This window comes from Lissotriton helveticus, chromosome 11, assembly GCF_964261635.1.
Source record: "Lissotriton helveticus chromosome 11, aLisHel1.1, whole genome shotgun sequence".
Lineage (NCBI taxonomy): Eukaryota > Metazoa > Chordata > Amphibia > Caudata > Salamandridae > Lissotriton > Lissotriton helveticus.
This window is the reverse complement of record NC_136072.1, coordinates 376,264,363-376,291,418: the sequence shown is the minus strand read 5'-3', so window position 1 is coordinate 376,291,418 and position 27,056 is coordinate 376,264,363. Positions and strand designations below refer to the sequence as shown.

General features: G+C 42.3%; 1 protein-coding gene across 1 annotated transcript in view; it reads right to left on the bottom strand.

The window, feature by feature from the left end:
* Positions 1-27,056, bottom strand: part of EPHB1 (EPH receptor B1) — a 956,362-nt gene that overhangs the window by 293,868 nt on the left and 635,438 nt on the right. The window contains exon 4 of the mRNA XM_078665818.1: positions 2,401-2,556. Coding sequence (XP_078521944.1) covers positions 2,401-2,556 — 156 coding nt within the window. The remainder of the gene's footprint in view (positions 1-2,400; positions 2,557-27,056) is intronic.

The following is a 27,056-nucleotide window of genomic DNA, read 5'->3' as shown; positions in this document are numbered from 1 at the left end:
TCGCCTTCCCATATTCCACTGCTCTATAATTAATTCAGGTTCCTGATCCATTGACCGATTCCTGCTCTACCTCTGATTACACTTCCCAAGACCAGATCCACTGCCCCTTCGTGTGCCCTTGTCCTGATGAAGACTCTCTAGCAAGGTCGACACTTTTCCTCCAACTTCAGCCTCTTCCATGAATTACCATTTGTTGATTTTGTTTTCTGGAGGCATGAGTTTGTTCTAATTTATCAATGAATTCTACTTCTTATTTTGCTAATTAATTATTATTTCTGGCTTATCCAAGTCATAGTGACCATTTTTCAATTACCCATTTAGTACCCTCACTATCCCAACACTACCTTTCCTTATCCAATCTCTTAGGGGCATTAAATGTGATTATTTTATGGATGTATTTTAATAATAATTTTTTACGATACACGTTGTGAATAAAAACAATGTTGTTATAATTTCTCTTTGAATTCGTTTAAGCTACTCAGTTAAGGTCTATTCGCTTTAGTATCTGGGACCACCTTGTTTGTATCAACTATTCACCCAGGTCCCGGCGACTTATTGGGTTAACCCGTGTCTTTACAGCACCGCCTCAAATTAAGCATTGTGTTTATTTCTTCAATACCATTTATATAGTTATTTGCAACAGAAAATTTAAATCATGATTTTTTCATGATGGAGAATCAACCTCCATTATGGTCTTGCTTGGCTTCTGGTACAATGTGTTCTGAACTTCACAAACTTCGTTTTTATAATTTAGAGCTCAATCATATTTTTGTTGCATTTAAATCTAAGGCATTCATGTGTTACAACACACCCCAACCCCTCTGCTGTCAAATGAAACATTGTAGCCAAACTGACAAAATCATGTTGTCTGCAATGAATCAGGTGGAAAAGCATTAATCTAAATCAAAGCTGTTAAATTCTTCCCAGTGACCAAACCGTAAATCCAGCAAACCTTTAAAACGGATGCCAAACCCCCTATCAAGCAATGCCTCCTTCTCTCCACCGAGATCTAAAACCATCTATTTAGCTGTATTGCACTGATGGTGGCCAGAATGGGCATCGTGAAATTCTGAATGTAGTGTATGTAGGCTGAGGAGATGGTGTACAAGGGAAAGGAATGCCAGAAACAAAATGATAATAATTGGGGCTTATGGGAGGAATTTCAAGAGAACAAATCAATTCTATTGTCAGAAAGAGGACTGCATATCCACCTGGGAGAAGAAAACAGGTTTCAAGGTAGACTGTTAATTTATGTTAAAATACTTCCTGAAACGTTGCTCATTGTATGTATTTGTCATTGTTCCTGAAAGTGTAAACAATTTATGTGAATTCTCTAGGGTCTCTACACGCTCATACACAGCTCTACCGAGCCTATTTCAAGGCCCCATGTTCTTTGCACCCTCCCACCAGTCTCCTCTGCATCTATTCAAGTTTTGTGACCCTCACTGCAACTAATGCACCTTCCACATTCGGTCTGATTGATACCAGGCAGCAAAAGACATTCCCTGCATTGGGAGACAGGAGAGAGCATGTACTAGGTGACTGAGGGACTCTAGAAAGGCTGCTGTCATGTGAAGCCACAGTTTGCAAGTGTCCATTGCTGAGCCTGTCCGGCAGCTAAGCCGAGCTACCAGTGCAGTTAATAAGTCCCAAAACCAGCATCAGCAGTGTTGCGCTGCAACCCAACAGACATTCCTTCCTTGTTCATGTTAGAGGCTTCAACAGGCTCTCTTGGATGTGTGTGCAAAGAGAAAAAATCAATTGGCACGTAAGTTCCCCAAAAAATCAAAATGTAAGGTTATCTTCTGAAACTTGTTGGTAACTTACCTACCCTAAACACTGAATTCGACATAGTTTACAGGCAACACTGTGCCTCAGATGTAGAATGACTTTACTCACCATAAAATAATAGCCCCTTTCTTTGACCTACCATGACCTTCAGACACACAAAAACTCTCTTGCTTCCCTTTTTGTGCACCATATATTTTCATTCAATACATTCATAAAGGTAAGTTTCTACTACACGTTGTAATTTGTTGTAATTTGAGAGAAAGAAACGAGTAAAGAAGTTAGATTGATGAGCCTAAATTCTGTGTGGAAGAATTATTCTGGTTCACTGGTCAAAAGCCTAAGACTAGGCTGAACTAATGACGCTCAAGACTTTACCAACTTTTCATTAATCTTTAGTTGATCAATTTTCGACTTAGTTTGAAAATACGTGCTCTGAGGCTTCCAATTGGTAGTGAGCAGTGATCTACAAAGACCCTACAATAAAATATGAAATTTATTTTTCTTGGGATTTTGTTATTCTGAAGCATTGTGTCACTGAAATATTCAAATTACTGTAACAATTCATGTAAAATGTTTTCCTTAAACTTGAGTAAAAACATGGATACTTACTCGTACAGGAAGCTTCTGGAGGGTCCGAGTCCGAGCGGTAGTAGCCATTTCGACAGACGCAGATGGGCGAGGCTTCAGCTGTCGAACGGCTGTTAGGAGGGCACTGAGCACAAATCCCCATTCCTTGGTTTGCTTTGAACATGCCAGCCGGGCAAGCTAAATAGAAAAGAAAAAAAAGGTGGTCATTGCATGTACAAAAAGGGAAAAGTTGTTCATTTATGCACAGTGTTTTCAAGTTTGATCAGGCAGAGTTCATTGCAAATGACAGCAACGCAATCTTAATGCTTACGTCTTATCATGGTTGACCCAGAGCACCCACCACAAGGAACATCATTGCAGCCAGCCTGGTGCCATCAGTAATAGTGTCAGAGGGAACACCCTTTGAGTTGCTTCTCTGACATCGTTTGCATTGGAATCCCTTCCACCCTGGTCCGCCACCGAAGACATGCTGTCCCAGAACAGATTAATTTTTAAATGTCCTACCCCCTGTGCTGGGATAAAGCATCCAGTATGTGGGGCAATGGTTATGTGAAGTACGGCAATTGACCCCTGCTTCAACAGCATATCTCCACAACGCACATGAGTAACTACAATTCTACGCTACAGTGATGGCATGGCCGTCCTGCGATCACTGTTTTTATACCCAAGTGCAGCACTATTCCAGTATATGGAAGTCACTTAGGGGGACATGCGTGCTGCAGTGGCAAGTAACTTTCAGTTAGTTGGTCTAAGTGTAACAGGACTATCTACAGCTTGGTGGCTCTCTGATGCCAAATCTCCTTTGAGGCCCCTGAGGTACTTTGGCAGGTGGGTTGCAAACTTTGATTTTTTTTTCAAAGACTGTTCTTTTGAGGCATTTCCTACATTAAGATTGTTATAATCTTTAGAAATTGTGTGATGGCATGTCTGTCTTAATTATTTTGTATGCGTTTTGCTTATTATCAGTTTCTGATCAACCAGTTAATTTGTACCAGACTGCTTCCATTTATATTTAGGATCTGTATCTTATGTTGTTTTTATTTGGATTGTACTGTATTGTGAATGTTAAGCCCTCCTTCAACCAGCAGCTCACGCATTTACAACTCGAGCCAAGATTCAGACTAAGTAAAATTGGAGCAAAGGGCTCTTCAACAAGCCTTAGCCTGCATCTGCAAATAGCAGATTTGATGGGCTCTGATAGCTCACCTAGCGCTCATTAATCCTGTTGTTTCTCTTCAGCCTCTACTATGTCATATCCCTGTAATGTTGTACTTTGGTGCATGCGCAAACCAGCAAGTATTGATTCTGTGTATAAGCTTTGTGTTAATGCCTGAATGCAGCATGAACCCTCTAGAAGAACCCATATCAAAATTTAAAATACCAAAATGAATCTACAATGTATTCTACTGTTTGCAGAATTTGGGATAATATGAAGAATAAATATTGATCATCACATCCAGCTCTAAATTGGGGCGAGGGGGTGTTTTAAATGCATAACAATTTATCCTTTGTCTGTGGACTATGAAATGCGCAATCAACAGCACCCATCTTTAAATCAGTGATAGAGATCAAGGATTGGAATATGAAAGCCGGCAATTCTTTAAAATGTTTTATAAAGTACAACTCCTTTTCAGTGTTCTTTACATATAACAAAGTTGAATGACCAAAGCTTCCTTTCCAGATAAAGGAAGCAGAAAAAGGTTGGGGTGATTATGGGCCCACATTGATTTGCTGTATTCTAAGTTACCCAGGTACAACATGTATGTATGAATGTAAGGGTGGATGTATGGATGGATGCATGTAAGTATGTGGTATTTGCAGGGCGCATCACTAGGCAAAAAATGAGTGGGGCAAGCATACTGTCAAAGAGTGATAGGAGAGGGAGCTGGTTATTGGATTGTTACTGCATTGTGATCCAGTACTCTATAACGAGGTATGTCTTTAACTCCTTCCTAAACTGGAGCAACACTGAAGTCGCCCTTATAGATACAGGGAGGGTCTTCCAGATCCTGAGTGCATACATGAGAAAGGCTTGCTGCTTTGTGTTTTTTTGCTTTTTATACTTCAAGTCTCCAGTCTAACGGTGGTCTGGCTATAGGTGTGTTGAGAACCACCAGAGATGCTGAGCTTAAATAAGTGTAAGTGCTAGTTTTATGGCTTTGCAACCGATACAGCTGACTTTGAAGAAGATGGGGCCACCAATGGGAGCCAATTTAGTTCCATCAGGATGGAAAACATGCTGCTGCATTTAATAATAATAATAATAATCTTTATTCGGTTTTTTAGCAGCGCAAAACCATAAAAGTTATCGAAACCTACAAAAATACACAAGTATTAAAAAGCAGATATTACATACAATTTGTTTAAAACGTATGATCAGATTGTTTACAAATTGTGTAGATAGTAAGACGGTCAAAGGTTGCTCCTATGCCTCATAATACTCTTTAAAAAATTCAGTACATGATAACAGACACATTCAGATTCAAGCAACTGTAGTGCTAGCATGGCCGGGCGACATTGTCTGTAGCCCCATCTTTTTAGTAGCGGGGTTATCCAAATTTTTCGGTGGGTTTGGAAAAATTTACAAAACAAGATTGTGTGGATAGTAGACTGTTGGGACAGATCGTCACACGGACAGGGGGCCAAGTTAGAATTCCAATTGTTTTTGTCAGGAAAAGTCACTAGTCTGTAAAAAAGATTCAGTCTGAACCTTGTTAAAAGCATTTTTTCATATGCTGAAAATTCCAATGTCAGATAAAGCTGGATTTTCGGGGAATGCTGTATCATATTCGCATGTATCGCAGATTTTTTGGTCGTCAGCAAAGACAGTCTCAAGGACTCTAGGTGGCTCAGCGCGATTTGTTTCAGATCTTTCTTGGATATTTCATTTAGCTTTTCTGGAGTAAAATAATACTTTTGTAATCCTACATCGTGGAAGAAATTTCTGATATAGGAGAGCCACACTATTTTGTGTGCATGATCCAGTTCCATAGAGTCCTGCAGGATGTTTTTGGTCAGAAGATTCTCATTCGACAGCCACATGCGCCTCCAAAGTAGAAGTGGCTGGATCTTTATTAGGTCTTCTATGTATGGGATTCCCAGTTCCATGTGCGAGGCATAGATGGAAGTGCCTTTTGGTGTGGACAACAGGAATCTCATGAAGATGTTTTCTTCTTTTTGCAGTGATCCAGTAGCTGTGTGTCCCCAAATCCCTGCCCCATATAGGGCGATGGCTTGGCATTTTGCAGCATAGATCTGTAGCAGTTCTACTGATGGTCTTTTTCCAAGTTTGTTTGAGAAGTTCATCAGTGCTAGAATTGCGCGTTTAAAAAGGTGTCTCCTGGCCTCGACAGCTGGTTTCCAGTTTAAGCTGTCATCAATCATGATGCCTAAGTATGGGTATTGCGATGTCTTTTCAATTTTTTGGTCTTTTAAATAAATGTTCTTAGTGACTTTTCGTTTTCCTCCCGCTACCATAACAAATGTTTTTTTTACATTGATATGTAAATCCAAAGCACCCATGAAGTCAGCATACTTAGATAGGGATTTCTGTAGCTCGATCGGTGTGCGTGCTAGAATAACTGCGTCATCCGCATAGAGCAGAGCGGGGATCAGGCGATGTTTCAGTCTGGGGAGATCCTGCCCCCCCCTCAACATAATCTCCTCAAGGCCGTTGGTATACAGAGAGAAGAGGAAGGGGGCCAGGACGCATCCTTGCCTTACTCCTCGCTCTACCCTAAACGGGGCCGTTAGCTCTCCTTTTGTCCCGTATCTCACTCTAGCTGAGGCTTCGCCATATAGCTCCCTCAAGAAGTCCAGGAGGGGAGGATCCACCCCCATTGTACTCAGCAATGACCAGAGCTTCGCGTGCGACACGCAGTCAAACGCGGAGGACAAATCCACGTAAACCATGTAAATTGTCCCTGGCTTTGCGTGGATGTATTTCGAAACCAACATGCTTAAATTCAGGGCCTGTTCAACTGTTCCAAAACCTTCCCTAAATCCAATCTGGAGATCCGAAAGGATATCTTTGTCTCTTGCCCAGTGCTGAAGTTTTTCTAGGACAACTCTACCAACTACTTTACCCAGGGAGTCAAGCAGGGATATAGGACGGTAACATTTCGTATCCTGGCGGTCCCCCTTTTTGAAGATAGGGACCATGATGGAACATGACCATGACTCCAGCAGACCGAGATTCGCTGCAGCTGTGCAAACTCTTGTGAGTATTGATGCCCAGAGATCAGGAAGGTGTTTAAATAGATCCACTGGGACCCCGTCGGGGCCGGGAGCTTTGCCGCTCTTGCTCATTGACAGTGCCATTTCGACGTCTTGTAGTTCGAAGTCAATGGGTATTGGAAATGCTACGGGTGAAAGATTAAAGTTACATTCTTCAGTCAAAGATGATAGTTGAAATATTTTTGAAAAGTGGTTCACCCAGGTTTCCTCATCGATAGCCACATCGATTTGTGGGGTATTAGAGTCCGATAACAAAGGTGACTTAACAATTCTCCAAAATGACTGACTATCTTTAGATAGTGCACTTTTGTGCAGAGCGTTCCACAAGGACAGTTTCAGCTCCTTTTTCCTTGCCTTTCTAGTGTTGTTATAGTTTCGTCGGAGTTGTTGGATCTCTATTGAGACTCTGTTTGGTTTTCCAAGTGCTTTTCTAAGGTTGGTCTGTGCCTTAGTACATTCATGGTTAAACCAGCCTGTGGTACTTGGTTTGTTTTGCTTGGGTACTCTGGTCAGAAGTGTTTTTACTTGTTCTAATATCGACTGGAAATTTTCCAAGATTAGCTTTGGATCTGATTGGGAATCCAGGCATATCAATATGTTGTTGTAAGCGGTCTTTACCAAAGTATTAGTAAGCTTGTTCGGGTCCACTTTTTCCCATTTTATAGTGTATCCGTTGTTTTTTCCTAATTCGAGCCTGTTTTGTGATAGGGTGCTTGCTATTGTTGCCATAAGGGATCTTGGTTGTTTCATCTGTAGGTTAAAACTTAGAGCAGAGTGGTCACTTAGAATGTTTTCCAAAGTTGTAACGTTACTGATTTGGTCTCTTAGACCTTCTGTGATCATTATGTAGTCCACTGTGGTCTCGTGCCCTCTTCCTCGATAGGTGGGTTCTAATTGGTTATCTTGTGGTTGAGTAGGATTTATTATTAAAAGTTCCAGTTCTGAGAGGATCTCGTTCATAGCTGACCCCGTTCGCGAATGGAGGAAGTGGACGAGAGGGTTCTCATGTTCGTCCATCATTCCACAGGTCTGATTGTTCATGCAGGGGTGTAGGTTGAAATCCCCTCCCCAAATTATATGAACGGTGCCCTTTCTCTCATGACAGTGCCGATGATGAGTGATTTTTTCTTGAATTAGAAGAAGGGTATTTATGCAGTTGTCATCATCTAAATTATTGTATAGGTTGATTAATATAGTGGTATGTTTTTTCCCTGTTGTGAGAATGAGCAACTGAAAGTTTGGAGAAGGATCTACCTCTACTACACTCAGGTCTGTTATTGTGTTCGCTATATAGATTGCCAGCCCCCCCCTAGATCTGCCCGAACTGCTTGGAAGGGCAGGAGATGAATATGTCTTATATCCCACAAGATGTATGGGCATCGTGACCCATGTTTCTTGTAAGCATATAATTTTAGCATCCTCCAGAAATCTGGCGGCGGAACCATCCTCTATTTTTGATCGGAGACCTGCAATGTTCCAGAAGATCACCAGGAGCTGAAAGATTTCCTTTTCTGTAACTGCCATTTTTGGTTCTGATAGAGCAGAGGAGTCATTTGAAGTGACCACGATTGCATGTATGGGATTCGGAGATTTAACTCGTGGTCAATCGACCATTTCCAGGCTGTTAAACCGGTTCATAGTCGGTATACCTTGCCAATTTTGCCCATATGGCATGTCTCTATAATTGGATCTGTATGGTCGATAGAGCGGTCTGTCCCATTGATCCCAGTTTCTAGCTCTATTTTGTGGTCCCACCGTTTGCCACGGGCCCTCGTGTTGCTGATAATTCTGATTTATTGACCACCAAGTATTGTCCGGATCACTATATCGCTGAGATATTTTAGGCCCAGCGAGATCTAATTCCCATGGTTGGGGATTGCTTTTCGCCAGATGTTTTCGGATTCATTTGTGTAGTTATTGTAATATCTTTTTGGGTAGAAATAAGAGAGGGATCTTGTAGCGATCCCTCCAGTTGTATTGTTTTGTTCCCAAGAACAGATATAGTCCGCTATACTCGAATCTTCGAAAGTGATCACTATACAGTCTCCTCGAATGCTTTTCTTCCTATGCCCCACCCAAGGGGTCCTACACACTGATGTTATCGTGGTTTTCCAGGTTGGCGGAGCAGGTCGATGTGTGTTCAGCCAATACTGTACTTTATTTTTTAGCGACCAATTGGGTTCCTTCACCTCTCCCGTTAATTCGGGCACCCCCGTCATCACTACCACATAAGGACATGCCTCAGGTGGCATGTTTAGAGGGTGCCTGTTATCATTGGTCCCTTTCAAAGCTCCTTTGTTATTTGGAGAGTTTGGCTTTTTGGTGGCAGGAGTTTTGTGGGCCGGTGTAGTTGTGGTTGGCGTGTTTACTTTAGATGTATTTAGTGTAATATTGGTCTGCGGGGGAATAGTAAGGACCTTGGGCGTGGGTTTCTGTGCAGGGGGAGCCTTTGGTGGAATAGGGGCCTTTACTGTGAGTTGCTGTTTAGGCGGTGGGCAAGCTGGGGTTACCGTTTTTTTATGTGTCGACAGTATGGCCGAGATGTTTGTCCCTTCTTTTGGCGTCCCTGTAGAGGGATTGTCTTGGGGCAACTAGCAATTTTAATCAATTGAGCCTCTATATTAAGCAGTCTGGTCTCTATTGGGCGAATAAAGGAATCCAGGAGGGAAGCTATCTCCTTTATTAGCCTTGATGATTCTCTTTCCTTGCTCGTTGTTACTGGTGGGGGGGATTCTGAGGTGATGTTATCGCGGAGGTTGCGTGGTGAGCAGTGGATCGATATCACATTATTTTATGGGTCAGCAGTGTGATGGGATGATGCTTCCGGGTTTATGGTATCGGTCAGTTCTATGTCGCCGCCCATTCTAGTGTTTGAGGTGTTATCTAGTTTTTCCCTATCCTTCCTTTTCTTTATCGCTCCCTCCCTCCTCCCTCTGGCTTGCCTTACTTCTTCCGGGGTGTTATCAGGAAACATAACTGGAGTTTTCTCTAGCTCATTTTCTGAAAATGATACTGAAAGTTGGGAGGCCGAAAGATCTACGTTATTTGGAAGACTAAGTCTGTTTGAGGGCACTAGTGTTTGTATTGACACAGGCTGTGTATCTGGGGTTCTTGCAGTTGCTATTAGTCCCATTGAGGATCGCCTTGCAATTGCAAGTTCAGTAGAAACTCTGCCCTCAATCAGGCTTATACTTTGGTCAATGAATGTATTTGCTTTAGAGATAAAGTCATCCATTGGTCCTAGCAGTTTTTCGCCTATTCCAGTGTTTTTTTTGGATTTCTTTTGCTTACTTGCTCGCGTATTCATTTTCTGTAGGTGGGATATGCGAAGGTTTCTTGTTGGTAAAGGTGGATCGTAGCTAACTTCAGGGAGATGGTAAGTACCTGTAATTTGAAGACCGCAAGAGCTTAGAGGAAGGGCCCGGACCGGACCCTTACGTTCTCGAACGGCCTCAAACGGCCCGCTCTTTGCCCGGTCTTCGCCCCGTGCTCCGTCCCACGCGCGTCCCGCGTCGTGGTGGAGCTGGGGCCAGCAAAGTAGAGGGAGGTTGGGGGCGTGGCCGCCGGGGGAAGAGGCACCAGCTGTGTGAAGCTGAGGCTGCTGGTCCTCGCAGTCCCCCGGTAGGCTCCACGCGCTGTGCACTCGCCTGTGGCCTCAACCTGGGAGCGCGCTTACTCTCCACCGACTGTGGAGCCGCTCACACCAGGGAGGACGGGGCAGAGAATCAGATGAGCGGCACCCGCGGAGCGGGTGTCGCGAAAAGTAGCGGGCGAAGTAGCAGGGCAACAGGCAGCAGGAGTCTGTCTCACGTAATGCAGGTGAAATCCCAGGAGGCACCCACACAGCCAATGAACCCAGGCGATGTTATGCAGGGAGGCTGGGGGCGTGGCCGCCTGGGGAAGAGGCACCAGCTGTGTGAAGCTGAGGCTGCTGGTCCTCGCAGTCCCCCGGTAGGCTCCACGCGCTGTGCACTCGCCTGTGGCCTCAACCTGGGAGCGCGCTTACTCTCCACCGACTGTGGAGCCGCTCACACCAGGGAGGACGGGGCAGAGAATCAGATGAGCGGCACCCGCAGAGCGGGTGTCGCGAAAAGTAGCGGGCGAAGTAGCAGGGCAACAGGCAGCAGGAGTCTGTCTCACGTAATGCAGGTGAAATCCCAGGAGGCACCCCTGCAGGTGAAATCCCAGGAGGCTGCTGCATTTAGAATGCCCATAGGGATGTGTGATAGTCTCACAATAGCAAAGCTGTTGTCGAGGGAGTTGAAACCAAGGTTCGGCCTCCCAACTTACTTGCTATCGGACCGACGCACGCACTTCAATAATGAAGTGCTGAGGATGCTGTGTGCTGTCTTACAGGTTGAACAGAGACTGCATTGTAGTTACTGACCTGAGGCTTCAGGTGTGGTGGAGAAGGTCAATGGGACGCTGAAATCAAGACTTGCCAAAGTGTGTGCTTCTACATCTTTGAAATGGCAAGATGCTTTGCCATTGATATTGATAAGTCTGCACAGCACACCTGATCGTAGGACAGGACGGTCTCCCTATGAGATCATCATGGGAAGGGCAACGAGACTGCAAGCTGTACATGCAAATCTGCTTGTAAACATTACTGATGATCTGATACTAGATTACTACAAAGGATTGGCTGATGTGGTGCATTCTGTGTCTCATCAGGTTGAAGCTGCTACAGCCCTGCCATACCTGGAGCAGTGCCATGACCTGAGTCCTGGAGACTGGGTTGTGGTGAAGAAGCACATACAGAATTCGTGCTTGGAGCCTCATTGGTGAGGGTCCTACCAAGTCATACGAATAGGACTCTGTACAACGAAAGCGCTTTTCACGCATTCCATTACAACGCGGTCGTTACAACAACCGGGTTATTTCAATGTGAACCATTACCTCGCAAGTCATTTCAAAGACTTGCTGTAGGGGGTGCACTGGATTTAGGAATAGTATTATTTACTACTAGCAGCCCGTCCCGACGTTGTCCGAGTAGGCTTTGCTCGGTGAAAGGTACTCACCAGCATCGCGCTCCCCTGGGCATGTCGGTGCGTTTTTTCCTTCTATTTAAAGAAGTCAGTGGCCGGCTCACTTCCTGCTTTCACCTCCTTTGCCCATGTGTTGTGGGACCGCTGGAACACCGCCAGCATCGATGGCATCATGGCAGGCCTCACTCTGCAGTTATTGGAAGAGTCATCCTGCGCTGCCGCCCCCGCGCCCACAGACACGCATGGCGATAGCGCCCACAGACACGCATGGCGATAGGGAATAGCAGAGGCCTATCAACAGACACCCACCAAGACAGAAGAAGGAAAGGCAGCACGCTTCCTGTTCCTCTCTGGGGCTGCATTGCTATTTGCGCAACATTCTTTTCCATGTGAAGAGATTCTTACTTTTTTTGTAAATTTCTGCCAACTCTCGACGGGCCCCGCTGAGCATGGCGTGATCGGTCCGGCCCTCGCAGGGTGTTGCTTCCGGCTTCTGCGGTCCTGGCCGCTCCTCCCCGCGCTCCTGGCCGCCGACCCGTGATGTCAGCACGCACGTCGTTAGCTGGCGCTACTTCGAAGGGACTACTTTTCCCAAAAAGTTACTTTGCCCTTATAACATATATATTTTTTATATATAGCCTATGTCCATCTGCTTACCCTGACAATTCCAATGATGTATTGGGTGTTTGGATTGGCGCTGTGATTCCCGAGTTTACCCGCCTCAAAGTTTCCCAGTTCTCACTTTATAATAGTAGTATAGATTCCTATTCCAGTTTGTGCAACACCAGGGAAGGTGTTGATTATAAATCCAACACTAGCGCGCCCCCTACAGCAAGTCGTTGAAATGACTTGCGATGTAATGGTACGCGTGGTAACAACAAGGACGTTGTATTGACCGCGTTGTAAGGGAACCGCGATGTACCAACAGCGTTGTAAACGTTGTTTCCCAATCATACTCATGACTACAACTGATGTGAAGTGCGGAGGTCTCCCCAATTGGATAAATGCTGCCCATACTTGCAAGGTTTCATGTCCATTGATGAACTAACAGCACCTCTCCCAGAAGACCCAGTGGTGGTTGACAGATCACAGAAGATGGTTAGTCAAGCCGTAGGGGAACAGTCAAAAACTGAAATAACACTTGATCGGCCTGAGGAGGGTTCTAGAGAGTGAGATGACGAAACTAGTGAAGGAGAGGCTAATACAGTGGGTCTAACAGAGATAGACTCTGACCCTAACAAAGAGCCTAGTGCCAGAGAACCATGAAGAGCAGCAGGAGAATGTTGGCCGAGAAGGCAGGAGAGAGAGAGAGAGACTAGTACAGCAAGGAGAAAGTGATCTCTCAATAATTCCAGAGGATATAGAGCATTCAGACCTGAGTGAAGGAGAAGAAGAGACAACACTCAGGAGGCTAAAACGAGCCAGAGTGCCCTCACTGAGGTGCTCATCCCCTGACTGGAGTTACTTTCCTGCAAATGACAAGGAGAACAAGTTCTGGGAATTTTGGGATTACTGTGAAACTTCAATTGAAACTTCAGGAACGTGAACTCCAGTTTGATTTTACCTTTGAACTTCCTTTGTTGACAAGACTGAGTGCCTTGAGACATCCTATCTTAGATGTGGCTGAATTTTCCTTTTTGGATGCAAATGAGTTTCCTGTGCTAGCTGATGAACTGAAGCAATTCATACTGTGACTAATAGTGAGTGAACTAAAACTGTTTAACATTAAATACATTGCATAGACTTTGCAGGGAAGAAAAGAAGAGGCCCAAAGAAATGAAAAGAGTCTAAGGTTGTCCTTTAGAAGAGCACGAAGTAGGGCAAAGGAAGACTCACAAAGGTTTCTGTACATATATCTTGTTGCATATTGTTTGAACATTGGTTTTGCTGTTTGCACAGGTGGAAACCGACAGAGAAGTCTCTGCAACTGCTACATTACACCCAAGGTTTAGATTCCCACAAAGTAATGGAAACCAATCTTAATACTAATAGGCTTAGATACATCATACTAGGCACATTAATGGCTTTTGTTGTGGTATTAGTTATAGTGTTAATAGAGCTATATGCAGCTACAGATAACTCAGTGGAATTTAAGTCTATTGTTCACCCTACCACCCCACATTCTTCTTATACCTCAAGTTTATTTTAGATTGCTTTATGAGTATATAGACATGATGAATACTAGAAGTTGTTATGTCTATACTCAGAGACACTCTTCTGTTTCAGTGGGAATTACCTATCATCATCTCCCTCTGACATATGGTATTTCCTGTAGTCTTATCTTAAGTATATTTTATGGAGAAGGTAGTTTTCAATATTATTTTTAAAATTATGATGCAGTTCTCCCACAAGTTCCCTTTATCAAACATTTACATAAAAATCCTTATTTTAAAGGTGCAGGATACAGGCTGATATCCCTCAAGTTACTACGCACTGCATACGCACATATACATAATTTGACCTGTTTGATGTCAAATGTGGAAAATACATTTTTGAATTTGGTGGAGGATAGATGGAGAGACTTAAAGTCTCAAACTGAAACTGATAAGAATCTTAAAAATTACAAGTGGAGTAGTGAAGAAATTGAACATCAGGAACATGGAAATGTTCCCACCTTAGTTTTACATTGGAAACAAAGAGAGTTTGTGTATATATGTTGATTGAAGTTCTAGAGATCCGTTGTTTCTAGGGGAGAGCAAAAATGAACATACTTCTGAAGCGAGAGGAAAACATTCTCATTTCCTAGAGGGACAGGATCCTGTGATTCCTGGAATCTCTTTTATTTGTGGACAGAATTAGCATTTTAAATTGCCCCATGGATGGCATGGTACCTGTTATCTTCGCATGGTTTTCCCGAAGGTTTATCATGTGGAACATTTTAATGATCCTATATGGGAAGAGAAATACAGAACTAATTAAGGTATTAATGCAGCAGAGGTAGTAGGAGATATTTTTGGTGCCATATTCCCATCTATGGGAGTCATTCTGAATGATTTGAAAATTAGAAAGCTGTCTACAATTGTGGACAAATTGGCTACTGGTACTAGTTCTTGTAAATACTAAGATGATTGCGATAATGTCTATGGTTTTGCAAACCCAACTTGTGTTGTACCTTTTGCTTGCAAAGGAGGGCAAAGTCTGTTAGATATTAAAAGTCCAGCAATGATGTACTTATATCCCAGACGAAAGTAAGGATCTGGAGAAATACATTTAGAGTAGGTGGGAGGGGGGTTCAGATTTTTAAAGTAATGACCAACGGAAAATGAATTGTGAGGTGGGAGATGTATCTGAAGAAGTGATCTTGTTTACTTCTGCTGGTATCTCTGAGGCATTTGTTAATGTAAATTTGGGGCAAGTTCCACAAGGTGATACCACTACTAAAAATGTTATCGTGGAATATTGCGAGAGTCCATTCAAAATTGGGGAACGAGGATTGGTAGGTCTTTATTGGAGGATTTGACCTTTTATGTTTACAAGAAACCTGGTCCACAGATGATATTTTCATAGATGGGTATCGCTTTTTCTGTGCCACTGCAATCCCATCCTCATCAGGAGGGGCCACTTGTGGTGCTTAGCGCCGTAAAATATGCTTCTGTAAAAGCCAAATGTATATGCTCATCAATTAAAAGTGATCCCTGGTTTGGCCAAGATTAAAATAATATTGGTGAACTTGTACTATAATATCTTTGACAAAAGTAATTGCCAAGTAATAGAGTCCCTGCACACGGAAGTCACCCAAGCCTCCATGCAGTGGTAGCCATTGTGCATTTTATGGATCGGAGATTTTGATTGCACACTCTGAAAATACAGTCCTCAACATGTGTGGGCTGGAAGACCCTGAGGGACAGCCCTTCGTTCATTTTATTCATTTTGCCCTGGGGGAACCCAGAAATTCCATCTTGGTAGTAAACGACTTACGTTTTTTAAAATAATTATCCCCCAAACTCCCCTTTGCAGTGTACAATTAATGTTGGTGGTAGTATGGACAGTTCTATTGATCTTATGCTAATGACAAAGAGTTTTACCTCTCTTGTTGAGGAATTTAAGGTCAAGCCAAACTGCTCCAGTGGCATTGTCCTCTCATTGTCTCTCTTAATATACAACCTACGATGGGGCCTCCAATTCAGTACAAACCTAATGTAAAGGAATTAGACTGAAATGGGACCAGCAAACCCATCAAAATTTGAGCAAGACATCATCTTAAGGAGCTACAATCTAATAGATGGGTGCCTGGAGCTAGATTCTACCCTGGTCAAAAGAGTACGGGATTTTTAGCTGATCTGTACCAACATTGCCCAGAGGTTGGTCAGGAATATCCCTCAAAAGCAATCCCCAGAAGTGCGTTGGTTCAACACTGAATGCTCTAAAGCTCATAAGGGAATAAAAGTGCCCTACACACCACTCCTCGTGACAGAAAGCTAATAAAAATCATGAGGAGTAAATACAGAAAGGTGATTGAATGCAGGAAAATGGAACTGAGGAAGATGGCATGGGGGTATTTATAAAGGGCAGCTTTTTATTAAAGGCTCGAAAAAAATGGGGAAATTATTAATTGCCCGATGTTCACTGAAGATGTGAGACAGATGGACTCATTGATCTTTGGTGAAATTTGGGAAGCCCATTTTTCCAGTATTTTTAACCCGTCACATAGGATGACTGTGGAGGATTCTTGGGAAATACCCCTTGCCTAACCATATCCACATAACTTAATTTGTCCATCACAGAATAAGAGGTAGAGGTGGCTTTAGCAGAGGGCATTTAATTGAAAGCTCCAGCACAGATGATCTTTTTAAGAAAATCCCCAATCTATGGGCACCACTACTAACAAAAAATTTTAAGCAGCTATTATTGGTCCATTACATGGGTCATGGAAAGAGGCGATGGTGGTCTCCATTTCTAAAAAGGGTGATGGAAGTGAGCCGGCATGTAGCAGGCCTATATCACTGATTTATGCAACAGCAAAGGTATTGGGCAGGGTCCTTCTCGCAAGGTTAGAAGAGTGGGCATCTACCAAAGGGGTCCTGTCAAACACACAATATGCGTTTTAGAAGGGGGCTGGGTATGACTGAACAATGTTTTAACTTGTCCCTAATTGTCAGTAAATACATGAGGTCCATGAAAAGCTCTATTCATTTGGCCTTCATGGACGTATCTAGTGCCTTTGATACCGCTATTCAGGACACATTCTGAGCTATGATGGAAGACATGGGTGCCAAAAAAACACTAGTAACCCTTCTCTGTAGGCTCCATACAAACACAGTATGGTATGGCTGTAAGGGGGAAAAAACTCACCCAATCATCTCAACTGGATTGGGTTCGTCAAGGATGTATTTAGTCCCGTTCCTGTTTTTAATTTATACAAATGGGCTGGAGGCTTTTTTATTAAATAGGGTGCTTGATTTTCCCAAAATTGGTAATAAATCTGTTCCCCTACTCTCATACACAGACAATACAGTATTATTGGGAAGGATAGGTATGAGTTTTCAGAAATCCCCTGATGCTTTTACTGATTTTATGACATTTCTTGATTTAAAAGTTAATTTTATTAAATCCTACATAATGGTATGTGGTCCAAAGAACAAAAAAAAAAAACTTTTATTGTTCAGGGAAAGAAGGTAGAAAAAGTTAATAATTTTTCGTATCTGGGTAATCTATTTAATAATCAGATGAAGTGGGAATCACTTTTAACCACTAGAGCACAGCAGATGAGCAGAGCTGTGGATGCGTCATTTCAGTTTTGTTGTAAATTAGGGCATAAACCGGTGACGGAATTATTAACTCTTTACAGAGCTAAATGCCTCCCTATTGCCACAAATGGGACCTGGGTTTGGGGGTACAATAGAAGCCGACAGCTCCAACTAGTTGAGAATATATTTATTAAAAGATTACTGATGGTACCAAAAGGTGCCGCCACTTTACTCTGCCATGCCAAACTGAGCCAAGACTTTATAGAAGACCATATGGGTTGTGCCACTTTGTATTTATGGGCTAAGATTTGGATTTCAGAAGACCTAGAGTTTTAAAGAGATGTTATTAAAAATTGCCTTAACATACATAATGCTCTAAAGATCCCCTGCCATTACTTTCTTTCTGAGGGACAAATACCAAGAGATAGGCCTAGGATACTGCTTTAAAAACCCTGAAAGGATTCTTCCAAATGCTAAGGCCATTATTAAAGAGACATTTTTCACCAGGGGCAACATGCGTAATTGTCAGCAGCGAGGTGATATGGTAGTGTTTCACTTACCTTCTGCCCCTTCACAGTTTACCTAACCTTTTTCACAAATCCCCAGATTAGATTTTACCTAACTAGGTTCCAGCTACGCACTGTGCCGTTTTTCTTGGCAGTTTCTTGTCAAGGAGGATACAGACAAGCTTATGTCTTGCCTGTGTAATAATTCTTCTAGGAAAAGCATGATGCACTTTCTATAATTTTGCACTTTATCTAAGTCGGTGAGTACTAGATTTCTGCTCCCATTATTAGGGAATGTTCGTCCTTGGTTATATAATGATGGTTTTAATTATTTGCACTCATTGGCCTCCTCTGATATTTACATCACGGTAGCAAAGTTCATAAGGGGCTCTATCATGATTAGAAAACATTATGAGTGAAATTTATATATGATTATCATATAATGATTTCATTAATCTAACTGTCTTTTTCTTAAGGAAGTCACATAATGTTTTTAATTCTTTTTGCTGAAGTTTTATGAATTGTTATTTTTAATCTTTCTCCACTGATGTTTTAAGAATTGTAAATATTTTTATATTGTGAAACTTTCATAGTTCTCTGAACCGAAATAAAGTTATTCTTGACAGACTGACATTAAGAATATATCTGAGTTAATGAAGGATATGAAAGAATTGGAAGCACCAGGTGCTTGGGAAGCCAGGAAATGGATTTGGTTTGGATAGGCAGATGGTTTGGAAGCTTGGGAAGTGGAATCATGGGCACCATCCTGAAACCTCTTTTGATAATTGCCCTTTGTGCGATATTCCTATTCCTGATCTTTAAAGGATATCAGCATGCACGCGTCTGACAGGGAGTGCACGGCGTGAAGAGGAAGAGAGCAGATGTGGAGTTAGAAGAAGATCAGAGCAAGATGTAAGGCTGATATGAAGCGTCTAGAGGAGTCTAGATGAAAGATGCTCAAGACCACTAGGTTTTGATTGGTCTAATCTGATGATGATCTGATTGTAATCTGTTATGGCTTGATCACCATCAGAGAAGTATTGGAGTAGAATAATTTTGGCTCCATCCTTTTACGTTTCGTTAGACCACATATATATTTACATTTGGCCTGATGTGCTTGTGAGATACAATAATAGTAATGAGATATGGTGCACCAAAGGTATAGAAAGTGCATTTATTGTGTGTTATTGGTATGTATGTATGTGTGCACAGTCACGTTTTTCCTTTTTTTGGAACATCTGGATTGCTGATATTAATCTTCTATAGGTTTAGATTGTAAGGTGGTGTGCTAAAATTCATTTAATGCAGTGCATTTTTCAGGGATTAGTGAGAATGAGTCATATGTGTGTCCAATGCTTTCTTTATGAATTGTGACCAGTAGTGATTTCTGTTTAATAATACATGTATTCGTTTATTGTGCCACATATAAGTGTACAGTATAATATAGTTTGATTCCTTCAATACAAATTTAATTTATAGGATTATATGTAGGTTGTAGAACTAATATGCATTAAAAAAAACTGTCAAGTTAACGTGACTGTGGGCCTTAAGCTTACCGCTGAGACATTTGATAGTAACGTGAAAGTTATTTTCTGCATGTTTTCTCCTCTGCAGGTTCAGACCAAAGGCATTCATTGGTTAGTGACAAACACTTTATATTTCTGAGATAGTGAGGTGAGCAAGAACTGGCAAGGTCAAATAATTTTAATGAAGAACAAAGGGAGTGATACCAGTTGGTACTATCAGTCTAAGGGAGGAATCCAATGACACTTTGGAAGCAGAAACTGGAATATGGGCGCAGTGTCCAAGCGCAAAATGTATTTCTGAGGAATGGAAAAGTACTATGATATGTACGAGGTCATATTTCTCAAATGTTCTTTGTGCATTTTAATTAGTGGACCGACCATGGGGTTAGTCAGATTCCTTTTGGACTTGGAGAGATACAGACCTTTTATTGTGTGGTCTTAGTGACCAAACTTACTTAGAGATTTAAATTTTTGTTAACCCGTTTTCCTCAGGCTACTAAAAAGGTCTATTGACCAGAGTAAACTGGAAGGAACGGCACAGAGTGCTCTCAAGCCCTGTCCCATATTCACCCACTCTAAAATCTGACAGCGCGCCGAAAGAACCACTTCTAACACAAGGCCTGCCATTACCACCTCCTTTCCTTGAGGCCCACAAGGAATGTAGGACGAAAGTATTACTCCTGCAAACAACAGATTAAGGATCTTTTCAACAGCACAGGCTGAGTGAGATAATGAAAAGAGCCACTTCTGGTTGTGACTGCGGCATTAGGTTATGAGGCTCCTCTAAGCAGCCAGGACGGAGAAATTAATAGGACCTGGAGGAATAACCACTTTTATGCAATTTCCGCCTGAGATACTGGACTTGCAATCTTTATTGAAGCCCTTTAACCTGTCATTCAGAGAGCGCACAGCCTGCACGCGCCTTAGCTCTTCACAAGATATTGAAAGGAGATGAGGTAAAAATTGATTTTATTATTCCACACTTTTTTCTCCTTCACCCAGGGCAGGGAACTAAATGTTTTTTACACAGCAGCAAAATGATTGAAAGCGCGTCTGACGCGTTTTAAGTGGTACAAGGGTTAAAGAGCATGCCGGGAAAATTCCTCATATCTGGGTGCTCCTGTGTCTGTGCTTTCGCTATTTGAGTCTTTGCTTTTCTCTACCTGACTTGCTTGCTCACACTGTACTGAAGGAAGAAACACATTTCAATAGATTTTATCAGCCAAATACTATTAGCTTATGCGCTTATCAGCTGACTCGAATTTTTAAAGATATATTAACTGGGGACAAACAGAATAGTACACATGCTTGTCTCACCTGTAGTCAGTAGCCTTAATCAAGGGTAACGCATGAATAAACATTTCTCCACTTGTAAGTCTAAGAAATTAATTGTTTTAAATGTTCCTGTGGCACACTATATGTTAACAAAACGGAGTGCAAATTTACATTACGTCTTAACAAGCACAAAGGAAGCATCAGGTACACGCCTACAGAATTATTAGTCCCACTTAACTTGAATAAAAACGGGCACAATATAGAGCAATACACATTTTTGGGGGAACTCCTTTCCAATAATTTCATAGAAGACAAACTCGGGTTCTTCTGCAATAGGAATTATTTTGGATTAGGAGTTAGGATGCCCATGAGCCCTTCAATGATGAAAGAATAGTGGCTCTCTATAATATGGTACCACTCACGTTAGAAATCAAAATCAGACAACCATGGGCTTCTTTAACCTCTGTGTACACGCTGCTTAATATATTTAGAACATTTTTGTTTCACATTTTGTGGTATATTATATTCATATTTTTCCAGGATATCTTATGTACACTTTGCTTTAAACGATATTTACAGACTATATATGACAGTCGGTTTAGTAACCCTGTGCTGGGTATGTCAACCTTGGGTAATATAACCAAACTTCAGAGTCTGTTGAGCACTGTGAATTCCTATGAATGTATTGGGTAAAGGGCAAGAAAGAAAGACCTGTAGTGATGGCTTAAGTAAATAGACAACGATGATGGTGTTATGGTTAAAGCTCCTTTACTCTGAATGGAGTAAGGAATACATGCAGAGACGGTCAAACTGTGTTCCCATGTGGAAATCAAAGACATTCTCCCAAAACCAGCCTTCCTATCACAGTCACAGTGTATATTCTATTAGGTGTGCCACCTCCCCTAGACAGAATACCATGCACACTAAAATCAGAACTAAAGTCTTTTTTCTGGGTCTGAGGCTCAAAACCTTTCCCTTACCAAAGTGTCTCCAGTGTACGAAAACCCGTAAGAAGAGATTTTATTACTACAGAAACCCCTCTAAACTGGAAACCACTACTTCTAGCATGACGGGTTATACTTGCACTAAGCATGGGGCATATAACACGCTAATTGTACAGAAAAGAGGCATAATTTGAAAGAAGATGATGAGCAGGATGTTATTATTTTACCATGGAATGACTAACAATGTATGATTCAGGAAGCATTATTTGAAGCATAAAATGAACCAGCTACTGAGAAGCAATTGTTGGAATGTTCGAATGATGATGACCAAGATAAGGGAAAGTATGTTAAGGGTGCTCACTTTAAAAAAGGGTGCTGGGTTTTGAACCTTCCTCACAAGCTCCATGACGGAATGTTTTTTTTACTCAGTACGAAGTGCAGAGTTATGACTATCTCCCTTTTCACAATGTAATGAAGTATATCATTTTGAAATTAGTGGAAGGATATTGATAAAATCAGATTTCTTCATTTTTTGAACAAAAATTTTTAAAGCAGGTTTTATCAAATTTTTAAAGGACATTCTGTACATTCCAGCAGGTGTCCTCTTTTTCAGTAGACTCCCTCTTAACTGATCCCTGCGACAATAAATGTGGACATGTCTAAAAAGAGTGCATATGCAATATCAAACCTTACCATGAAAGCTAGTTCATATGTGGCTTATTCAGCACAAACTTTATTAAAGGATTTTCAATCCTTTTTTGACTAGCTGGAGGAAGGAGTACACCCTACAGTAATTCTAGGGTGTGTGGAAATACTATCAATGTTTTTGTAAGACACAATGTTTGATGCTTTATGGTGTTCATCAACTGCAGCACCTGCCTTGGTGGCAACCACGGTATTATAGCTAAAATGTGGAAGCTCGATGCTCAGCAGGGATCTTTAACTCACCATCTTCCTTTCACAGATCAAGCGTTTTGTGGGACCGACCTTAAATCGTGTCTACAAAGGAACCAGGCACAGTCCTCTCAGCAGACAAATCATCCCTTTAGAGGCCGAGGTCAAGTAGGAGGTCGGGGGCTGCAGTGGCAGAGAAATTCTGATTGCAATGACCCCAGGCCCAGCCTTCTAAGTCATGACCATAGTGGGGAAGTGATAGAGGCAACATAATAATTTCCACAAGACACTGAAGCATCTCATCAAAAACAGAGGGACTTTTACAGCAGTAAAACGACTGCTATTCTGTATGGTAAAGAGAACATCCATATCCCATGTTTCACGAAACACCAATCTAAAGAGAAACTGTCTTATGAAAGGCATTTTACATCTCCTGGCAAAATGAATACTAATAGAAGTCCCCGAGCCTCAAAGAAAGCAAGAGATGTTTTCAATATTATTCTGGGTCCTGAAATGAGGCGAAATTCATCAACTAGTCCTTGACGTACCTTGGCTGAAACAATTTGCCCAAAATATTTCCTTCAGGATTACAACTCTTGAAGTGATGATCCCTTTGACTGAAGAAGCAGATTACCCGCTGAACCTAGAACTCCAGAATGCATGCTTTCATTGTCCCATCCTTCAGAGAAGCCAATCCCGGCAGAGATTTGCTGTGGGAGAACATAATTTCCAGTTCAAAGCTCTTCCCTTTGGCCCCCTAATGTCCCCGAGTCTGTCTACGAAGGTATTGGCTCTGGTGGTGGCTCTTTTACATTTGGAAGGTATTTAAATAATGACTTATATCAATGATTGCCTATTTTTTCTTTTTTTCTTCTACTCTTTTTAAAGCACAGACTGAATACCCACATGTTTCATCAGTCCTGGGATTTGTTTTGAACCTTGAGAAGTCAAATCTGGTGCTATCGCAGGTGATGCTCTTTATCAGAATCCTGTTTAACACAAAATAGGTTCAAGTTTCTTACCAGAGTCAAGATCTCAGAATATTCAAAATACTTTAAGAGACCTTCTATCTTGTCAGCAGGCCCCTCCCAGAATGCTTTTTACATTGCAGGAGTTACTGGCTGGGACGGCACTAGTGGTACTTCAGTGCAGGCGTTATTGGCAGCAAAGGCACTAGTGGTACTTCATCTCAAGTCTCTTCTTCATCACCTTCGAGTCCATTGGTCTCGGGACTCCCAGAATGATTTTTAATCATTCGTTTAATGTCTGTTAGTGGATGAACACAGAGAATATTCTCAAAGGGGTATCTCTTTATACTTCAATTCCGCAAGCAGTAGCATTTGACATAAGTTAGTGCGGTTGGGAAACAACTCTGGAAGACATGGATCTGAAAGACAGTTGGGCTTGAAAGAGAATTCATCACTACTCAAACTGAAGAGGACTATAAGCGATAGGGAAAGCCACAAGGTTATGTTGTCCTCTCACACAGTGATACATTTTATGGATTTTCTTTCCAGAACAAAGGCCGGTAATAGGCTGTCTAGACTCTCTGGCACTAAAGACTTAGTCAATATGCCAATCCGAAAAAGAAAGCCAGATGGACTATAACCATCCCGCAACCCACTGAGCGTTTTTTCAATGAGATGCAATTTAGGTAACCATGAGACGTGATATGAAAGGGATAGTTAGTGGAACATTAAAACTCTTTCATCAAGGAAAGTCACACCCTAGACAACTAGGAATATATTTAAAAGGTTTATTTTACAAATAGAAATCATATATTTGTCCATACAATATGAATCACAACTATTATACAAATCAGCAAATTAGCGGCAACAACACTGATCGAAAGGGTGAATAATATGACATATTGTAAAATTCTGGTGATACCATACAGCCTTCTCTATATTAATACCTCCCACCCTACACACTCTTTTCTTGGCTAACTGAGCTAACCTTTGCCCCAAAAAAGAGGCCTAATTTGAGTTTCAAAGATGGTTCACACCAAAATACTTCTACTAAACAATAGAAAAAATATTCAGTACAGTGACCTCATCGGATATGTTTGCGTGTGTCGGTAGTGCTGGAAATGGCCCTTTCTGCAGGGTCACCCCAAACTTTTTGCCATGTTCTACGGCCCTAAACAGGAAAGTCCATCAAGGTATCGATTATTCTACCTTGGCTTTAGACTGGAGGGGGCATTGTGTTGGAAATGGCCCTTCCTGCAGGTTCTCCCCAAACATTTTGCCTACCTCATCCCCCTTTGGCTGACTTTGATTTTTCTGGCTTTTGGACTCTGAGCGCTTTACCAATGCTGGCCAGTACTAAAGTACATGTGCTTGGTATCTAAAATGTTGAGGACGATTGGTTTATCCATGATTGCCATATTTAGTTTACTTATAAGCCCTTAGTAAAGTGCACTGCCTCTGCCCAGGGCATATAAATCAAATGCTACTAGCCGGCCTGCAGCACTAATTATGACACCCACCTAAGTAGCCCTTTAACCATATCTGCAGAGCCTGTATGTGCGGTCTTAAATGAAAACATCAATCTGGAAAGGATACCTACTTGCCAGGCCCAAACCTTACCTTTTGTTACACATAGGCCATCCCAAAGTTGATGCTGGACAGCCCATGGGCAGAGTGTAGTGAACTTAAAAGGTAAGAGGTGTATTTTTAAGTTTTACATGCCCTAGTAGTGAAATACTCTTAAATTTGTATTTTACTACGGCAAGGCCTTGGTACCACACAGGGTGACATTGGAGCCGCCTTATAACTTTTTACAAGTGTAACTTTCAATTGGGGAGCGATAGCAAAAGTACATTTGGTTTCTCTGGGCTCACAATTTAAAAACATATCTTTTAGGGGAGTTGGTTTTTAAATTGCAGGCCTGAAAATGCCAGTTTTAGAAAGACTATATTTTCTTACTTAAACCCTTTAGTGTATTCTGCCTGTCTCTAGAATACACATCTGGGCTGGGCGTTGGCTGGTTTCCTGCATTCCCTCTAGGCAGACACACAGAAAGGAAGGATAAGTGTGCTTGAGTGGTCATCTACATGTTGATGGGTCTGCCTGAGCAAGATGTGTGGGAGGGGCTGAATTTCTACCTGAAAGGGCTTGGTACTGTTCCCACACAAAGCACGGCATACCCCCCTGTAGTGAGTCTGGAGCCAGGGAAGGGTCTTGTGCTCTACAGGGACCTTTCTTTGAAGTCCCCCTACTTCAAAGGCAAAAAGGGGTATAAGTTCTGGACCTCTGACACCATGTATTTAGATCACAAATTTAGGACCTGAGGAGACTCTGCCAGGAAGAGGAACTGTGCTGCTGGATGAACTGCCACTCTGCTACCTGCTTTGCTGTGTTGACCAGCTGCCTGCAGATTGCTGTACTGTGGGAGGGACTGTCCCACTGCTTACTATGCTGTGTAGGCCAGCTGTCTATTGGCTCTTGTCTTGGCAGTGAAAAGAACTCTACAACCTCTGGAACAAACTTAAGTAACACCAGGGGCTTGTTGGCTGGCTCCGTGTTCACAAAGTCTCAGGGCCATCAAAGACTTAATTTTCATATACACGGCTACCGGACTCTGCCATCCATTAGTCTGGCAGATGAGCCCTGCAAAGAATGGACCTTGATACTGCCAAAGGAAGTGACTTCTACACGGACTGCCAGAGGAGCTTGGTGCTCAGTGCAACAAGACCAGTGTTTGCCACATTCTACGGTTGAGCTCTGTGCTGTGGGTGTCGTGGACCCCAGAAGCCTCTCTTCCTTCTGAGTGGTGGCGGAGCGCAGACGAAGAAACAGTTTGTCATTCACGATCGCCGCATTCCTTTCCCTAAGCATTGTTGGGGCAACACCTACACCAGTAGAGTCCGGTTAAAGAGCAGTGTGTTGCACCATAGCCCCACCTTCCTTTCCCCACATGTTACCAGGACAACGGCGATGCCGAGAGGAAACCAACATGGGCCCTGAAGTCGAGGCCGACTACCTCATCCGGTAAAGGTTCTGTGTGCACCCGAGATCCGTGAGGTTCCTATAGTCAACTTGTGTGCTATCATGGGTGGCTGAAATCCCTTAAATTGCACAAGTCCTGACAGACTTGCCAAATTCCTCAGTTGAGGTGCCAGTTGGATCCAGTGGCATGCGGTAAGTTTGAGTAGACTTGTCTATCGATCCCACCCTGGGATCTGTGCCAGTGAAATATCCTAATTATGTTTTATTTAAACACGGTGGTTATCATTATACCTTTGCAAAGTGGATATCTTGAGATTCCTACATGGGATTTGTGTTGTTCTGAGCTGGTTGTAAAGAGTAAAGGAAATACTATTTTTCTAACTCTGTTTGGAATATTTTTGTGATGATTTCACTGTATTACTGTGTCTTGTGTTGCACAAATACTTTACACATTAACTCTTTAGTTTAGTCTGACTGCTCTGTGCCAAGCAGCAAGAAGGTGAGCACAGGTTAACTATTACAGTATACTTCACTTACCCTGACTAGTGTGGCGGATCCTGCCTGGCTTGTGTGTATGCATCAGCTAACCAGGAACCCCATTTCTAACAGGAAGGCTAACAGATAAGCCCGCTGACTGAGTGAAGGCTTGGTGTAACTCTCTGTAGCTGTAA